This window comes from Perna viridis, chromosome 3 (genome assembly GCF_037379345.1).
Source record: "Perna viridis isolate PV_CMFRI_1.1 ecotype Kerala chromosome 3, ASM3737934v1, whole genome shotgun sequence".
Lineage (NCBI taxonomy): Eukaryota > Metazoa > Mollusca > Bivalvia > Mytilida > Mytilidae > Perna > Perna viridis.
In genome coordinates, this window is record NC_142447.1 from 30,764,670 (window position 1) to 30,771,762 (window position 7,093).

Sequence of the window (7,093 nt, forward strand, 5' to 3'; positions counted from 1 at the left end):
ACCACAAAGGAACAGTTAACAAAAGATTTAGAATACAATACATAATTCACTTGCCTTGATCTAATGATCTAATATTAGAATTATCAATTGTTCCACTCAGTCACTGTATGTAGGATCTGACATCACTTCATTCTAGTTTTTTGTTCAGATGACCTTTTCAGATTACTTTGTTTTTTTTCCCTTTGAATAATGCTTTCAAAATTATGAAAGAGGAAATCTGATTGGTTGATCAGTGTTGTTACACCCTACATGCAGTGACTGAATGGAACAATTGATAGGTCTTTAATTAGATTTCTGAAATTATGGCGGGATATTCTATTCGTAACATCTAAGATTGTGTTAGCTGAATTTGAAACGTGTACAAGATGTTGATCTTGTTTCATCCAACTAACTAATTTTTTGGGGGCCTAAATGTTTTTTTTTTTTATCGTTTTCACCTTTAGTTTATTTTTATTTTACTTGAGTATACAGGGGCAACTTTTTCGCTGTACCTGTGTATAATGATATTTTGGGACTAGCTGTAGCATGCCCTGTGGTATGAGGGTTTCCTCGTTCATTGAAGACCAACGGGTGACTTTCATCGGAGTGAGGTTGTTGTCTCTGTACCCATTCTCGTTATATTTAAAATGTTTATACTATATTTGAACTAACAAGTTTTTTTTAACCTTTTACATTAGTTCATCAACTACACTGAATTTCAATGATTCATGAATATCACTGCTATTATTTGTTTTGAAAAAAGGTATAAATTAATTTCAGTAATACTAAATAAGTAAGTTGAATTTTACTTATGTACCGCAGATATGTTGCTGTTCTTAGAATGTTACCAGAAAATGCTCTTAGTAAGATAATAGACAAACAATGAATAATGTTAATAAAACTTTAATATATTTTCAAATTTTGAATGATATCTTTTAGAATGAATTGGACGAACGCTTGAAATATATATCTTTTTAACTTAACAAGTTTGGACACGACTGGTATTGCCCGAGGGGCCAGTATGGACGCAGACTGATATTGTCCGAAGAGCAAATTTGAACATACATACAATTTGTCTTGAACGTGTTAGCATTGTCTAGAAAACTACTCCATTTATTGGTATCAATAATTGAATTATGCACATGTTGATAAATATCCATTAAGACGTGTTACTAAACATCTAAATGCGGAACAAATTCCACTATGGATTGCCATATACAAATCACAATGCTTCCTTGCAGGTGTACTTGCTTTGTTATGTTAAGGATTGGTCATTTCACTTTAAACAGGTTAGCTTGATAAAATTCTGAACTCTCAGTCTTTATAGATTAACAGAAACCTACAGTGTGGTATCTGTCAGTTACATGGATGGCCTTTATTTTAAAATGATAAGGGCCATTAACTCAAAATCAAATAAGAGCATTTCTTTAGTAGTTAGTAAAATAATATCAAAATTTCATAAAAATTGATCAACCATAACTTTAAAGTCATCGCACAAAACCAAGTGAATATGGACGCCGCCGAAGTGACGCTGCTGTCAGCACCATACTAATATACAATGTTTTGCGGTGACACTATTATATTAAATATATACATATATATATATAGGCTAATTTGGGGTTTGAGAATGCTCCATTTTCAATTCCCTAAAAAGCCTGTCAATTACTCTTCCTTAGGACCAACTTGATAGTGTGTGATTTGCTAAGAATTCACATCTATAAGGTCTTTGTTTTTACATTAGTTCTAGTTAAAACAGTTCTCTAGCAAAAGAGAATAAAACTGCATAATGGAAGAAATTCCCACTTACAGTGATGTACTCAACAGATAACATTCGAAATTCTTATGAAACAAATTTACAATGACTTTAAGACTAAATTCATTGATACTGGCTCACAGTTAACACTTTAAAATCAATATTTCAACTAAATCTTGTATCAAACAATTTTAATCAACTTCTAAATAGTTATATACATTTGTAGCCAGAAAAATGTTTTATTCGTCAAAAACTGTATAGATTTTTATACTACAGTACTTGTTTTGCAGCTGTATAAAATATATCCAGAGGCACTGCCAGTGTCGTTTAGTTTCAGAACCAAAGTAACATGTATGTATATTCAGCATTTCAAAACACTGTCATTGACTTTTCTTTAGAATCTCTATTTCATTAAATCATGTAAATCTTCACAATTTAATAAAACTTAGTTATTTTTACGTGTGTAGTATTAATGTCTTGATACTAAACAAAACCTTCATCCTTTTAACAGAAAAGCGATTCATCCATATTTGTCTATCTGCAAATATAAGAAAAGAAAAAGAGTAGACATTTATTTTTAATACTTTACAAAAATAATCAAAACAATTTTTAGTTGTATATCAATGCCTACATTTGTTGATTGAATGTATGGTGTTACTCTACATCTATAATCATATACAGTAAATCTAACAGCAATTCATAATCAATGTCTATTGAATATCCTAAGGAAAGCATCATCTGACATCACTATGGCTATAAAACATTTTTAAAGAACATTGCATGTGCAATGTATTTTATCTTGCATGCACATATGTGTACAATATCATAATAAAATAAGGTCATACCACCGCCATCAAAACAAAAAAAATCTCAAGCGCCGAATCCCAAAAGAGATTTGGCCGTTGACTAAGTCTAAAACAATTACAATGTACTTGTTTAGTCATTGCATATTTTGTTTTCATTGTATTCTGAGTTTGATGTCACTTTAATGACTAATTTCATTTCAAAAGTTTTAAATAAAAATAAATCCCTACCTACCGAACCTACAAAATTTCAGAATGGTGATCGGAAACATAACTTAATTTTTTTCGGCCTTGGAGATTTCTCATTAATTGATGACTGGCATGCGCCAATAAGTTGACTTACCTATCTGTCTTACATGCACTTGAAACTGTTGATTTTATTCCAAAAAGCATCTTGCTGGGTCAAAGATTCAGCGAATGCTGTAGGCTGTACAATATAAGCGTGCAGATCACAAATTGGATCACTAGGTCGCGGATCGACATTAAATCACCTGGTTAAATTAAATCATTTAATGAATTGATTGAATGAACGTGGTCACATGACTACTATAATTTCACCGAATACACCTTGATCCACATTCACTGGTATGACTATGAGAGACCCCAAATGATAGCTAAGGGGGCGTTAAGAAACCCCCCAGTCCGTCATAAATTACAAATACAACAAATGAGTGCAAACCGGGTCTAACAGTATTGAGTATGTAAGTTAGCACGAAAACAAAAAAATAAACCAAGTATAGGAATAGTCAGCTGATGGTCAGCGTCTTTCATATCGTGCAAATGATTGGCTAAAACTGTGTTACGAAATATTTTTTGGGGAATTTAGTGGTTTATATCCAATAAGACAGTCGAATTATCAACTCAATTATCTGCTAGAAGCAACGATGTTCTAGCTTTATAATGCATGAAATGAAGGGTGTAATGGATATACGGAAAGTGGTATCGTTTTCAACTTTATTGTTATAGTGTTATTTAATCAGTCAATTAATATTTTGAATTCACTTCCTTTTTCCGACGCAGTTGGTATATTTTCGCTTTTTACCCTTTGACCTTAAAGACACTCTTCCATGGAAACGCAGGTCGCCTAATCGCAATTCTGTTTCCCGATTGGCCAAATACTGATAACATAGTGGCATTCGAAAAAAACTGTATCGAAACTGCGTGCCATGTGTTATTTCCTGAATGAAATGCAGAAAATTAAAAGTAGAGAGAACACAGTTTTACTGCGTTTGCTATCTTTTTTAAAAGATAGTTCTCGTTTTCTTTAAAACGTTAGTGAATTTTCATTACCATTTCTTCAATATCAAAATTTTAAAACGTGTGTACTTGATTGTTTGAACGACATCTAAATTGTTTAAAATTTTGTTCGTTCTTACAATGAATTCAAAATTCTACTTACACCTTTCCGTATCTGTATTTTACTGCAAAGGCGGGATTTGAAGACACTGAAAAAGCTTTGAAAACAATATTCTTACTGAGCAGGAGATTGCCCAAAACAACATACAGGTTTTGCTAATTACCGACGCTTTAATTGTATTAGTCGTCAACAAATGCGTCCCATGTGCTTTCATCAAGAGATGTTTTCCTCATAGCAACGCAAAGTGTTTACGCATTGTTGGCATTTGTATCAAAATAGTCAATAATGCTGAAGTTCTCCTGTTGTTCAATTTATTTGTAGCCAGATCCGACATTGACAGTATGCTGTTAATAATTTGGCTTTAAAAGGCTACATATGTTTTAAATTACTACCAAATGTATGTAACTTGTACAAATTGGACTGAAAAAACTCAGTAATGTATACTTAGTTTTTTTTTTCGCCGGGAGACCCATTCGATTCTCTCAAACCAGCAGTAAAACCCTACCTTTGCGGACTAATCTGACAAGTGCTCCATGTCTATACCTTCATATAAAACCGTTTCTGATGTTTGATAAGGCAAATAAAACCATCTTTAATGAATGCCTTCTGACTATTTTTTTTTTTGGTTAAATACATCGTAACTATCCGCATTTTGATCTCAATTCGTTTGATCTATGTACCATGGATGGCTGACTCTACACTCAACCAACTAGCATCGTAAAATGTTTGGATTTTATGATATTGTGTAGTGATGATATGGTAGGCGAACAAAATCATTATTGCTAAGCAAACAAAGAATTTTATCCGCACAAGCAGCATGTTAACAATTGTAATACAGACTTTGAACTAAGATTATAAGTAACACAAGCTTCTAACAAATATCATGACGAATAAAGATCAACACACATGGGACAATTTGTGTACACCGTGTAAGATTACTGGAATTTGCGCAACCAATAGCATATTCTGTAAAAAATGCAAGCAAGCGTTCTGTGACGACTGTTCTAAACTTCACAAACTGTATTGCACCAACCATATTCTTATGCCATGTGACTTTTCTGTTTCAAATACCGGAAGATTGAATAAGACAGCCTCGTTTTGGACGAACAAGGAAGATAAAGGCACTCAGAAAGTAAAGAACGACTATGTAAAAGCAATGTCTTCTGTTGAGCACGACCATTCTAGTAAATCCTATCCAGATGAGATATTTTGTATCAAACATAGAAACGTTATTTGCAAGAAATGCAAATTCATTGAACATGAAACATGTGAGGAATGCATTCCGGTGAGACTTGCCAGTAAATTACTGATGGAAAGTGGTCAATATTTGCAAACAATATCGAGGATGAAGGAATGCAATAATCGAGCCAACGAGGCACTGGATGTTGCAATGACCGAAACAGAATATTTAAAATCTAAGGAAACTCAACTGTTAAAAGCTGTACAAGACATTAAACATTCAGTAATATCACATATAGATCAACTTGAAAATGCGGTACTTCAGCCTCTCTACGTTACACAAGGAGCAGCAGTAAACAGTATGGGGCGGACAGAAAACATTCTTAGTAAGGTAAGGGATGAGACGAAGGTTATACTAGATACCATTAGAGAAAATACGAAAGAAGGAATTCAAGAGTCTAGTTTCAAATCGATAATGGATTGTCACAGTAAGATCATTCTCTATAGTCACACGCTTGATCATATTTGCAACGCTTTTGGACTGGAAACTGTAGAAGAATGTAGATTTCAACCAGAAGACTCAATACAATCTTTTCATGAAAACTTCGGTTCATTGGGCTCTATTATGACTAAAAAATTTATCTCGAACGTGCCATCGATTTTGGAAGGTCAAGTAAAAACATCGGACGCAACTACAAAAATGGAAAATGAATTTTCAGCAGTATTTGGTTATAACAACGACGACACTGTTGAAGATGATCTTAACCAACTAATGAAAGATTTCTCATGTGACGAAGGGTATACCGGTAAATGGTCAGATCCCGCAGTTCATAAGAATGGCATCGTCTCAATAATATGCCTCGACAAAGATGATTTGTTGGCATTGGACAGGTCCACTTGTTCGTTACTTTTGATTGACCGAAAAGGCAAGATAGCATCAACATTTGCTTTAGATTGCATGCCATGGGCCATGACCCGACAAGATGAAACGCGTGTCCTTGTAAGTGTACCAGGCGAGAACAAACTCTACTCCATCGCTGTTCAGTTTAAAGAACTAGTTTTGATTAAGGAAATAAAGTGTGATGTTGAACCATCCGCTGTTGCTAGTCAACGCTCAAGTATTTACATTACAAGTTACCCATGGAGCAATATGGCTGCAGTACACAAACTTACAGACGACGGGAAAGTCACTGCTTTTATTGAGAATGACTGCTCTGGAAACCGCCTGTTCAAAGCACCATTGGATATTTGTGTTGATAGATTAACGGAAGACTTTTTTGTTTTCGATGCGGGAGTAAATGTCATTTATGCGTTCACTGCTGAAATGATTCAGAAATATCAGATTGACATTGAGTATATGGGACCATCATCAGCAATGACCATTGATTCTGATGGTAGCCTTTATGTTTGTGGAAAGGTGTTAAATATTGTCTACAAAATAGAAGCTTCCAAGGTAGTAGGAACAATCATTTTTGACGAAAAAGATGGCTTATCTAGGCCACAAGCTGTCAGTACTATTCCCGGTGAAAAGTCACTATGTATCTTGTGTGCAAAAGACAATGCCTTCAAAATTTTAAAAATCAAATAATCATGAGGTAAATATAAACGATTCAAAACAAACGCTCGCATTTGTCAGTGTTTTATATATTTTTTTCACTTTGTATTATTTTCAATAAATTGAAACACTAACAGTCCAATGACATCAATGTGAGTAAACGTACACCACCTGACTTAGCAAACGAAACACTAAACAATTATACAAATGTCTTAAGCTTTGTAATGCTAGTTATCTAGTAGATTAATACGCGAAATCAGGGGTCCTATATTCCTGATTTTCGGCTTCCCCTTGACACAATGTGAAGATCAGAAACAAAACATACCGAAGGAGTAATCAAGGGATTCAAGATTCTAGCGGAAATCTAAAGAAGGATCAAAGACCAGACATGGAAAACAGACACACCCAACAAAGAAAATAAAATAACCAAAATAATACATAAAACTTAACACAAGTAGACGATCAAC

At 33.9% G+C, this 7,093-nt stretch overlaps 1 protein-coding gene and 1 long non-coding RNA gene across 2 annotated transcripts; one reads left to right on the plus strand and one right to left on the minus strand.

Annotated features, from left to right (window-relative positions):
- Positions 1-1,908: 1,908 nt before the first annotated feature.
- Positions 1,909-3,168, minus strand: LOC148621828 (uncharacterized). The gene is made up of 2 exons (XR_015921241.1): positions 2,879-3,168; positions 1,909-2,270 (listed from the first exon to the last, which is right to left on the minus strand). It is a non-coding gene; the product is annotated as an uncharacterized LOC148621828 (long non-coding RNA).
- Positions 3,169-4,934: 1,766 nt separating this feature from the next.
- On the plus strand, positions 4,935-6,659 carry LOC148621829 (uncharacterized). Its single transcript, XM_088574095.1, has one exon. It carries the CDS (start codon positions 4,935-4,937, stop codon positions 6,657-6,659), a length of 1,725 nt encoding a protein of 574 aa, XP_088430221.1.
- Positions 6,660-7,093: the final 434 nt, after the last annotated feature.

Excerpts from the sequence above, each read along its gene's own strand:
- LOC148621829 (XM_088574095.1), top strand. The coding sequence starts at position 4,935 with ATGCCATGTGACTTTTCTGTTTCAAATACCGGAAGATTGAATAAGACA.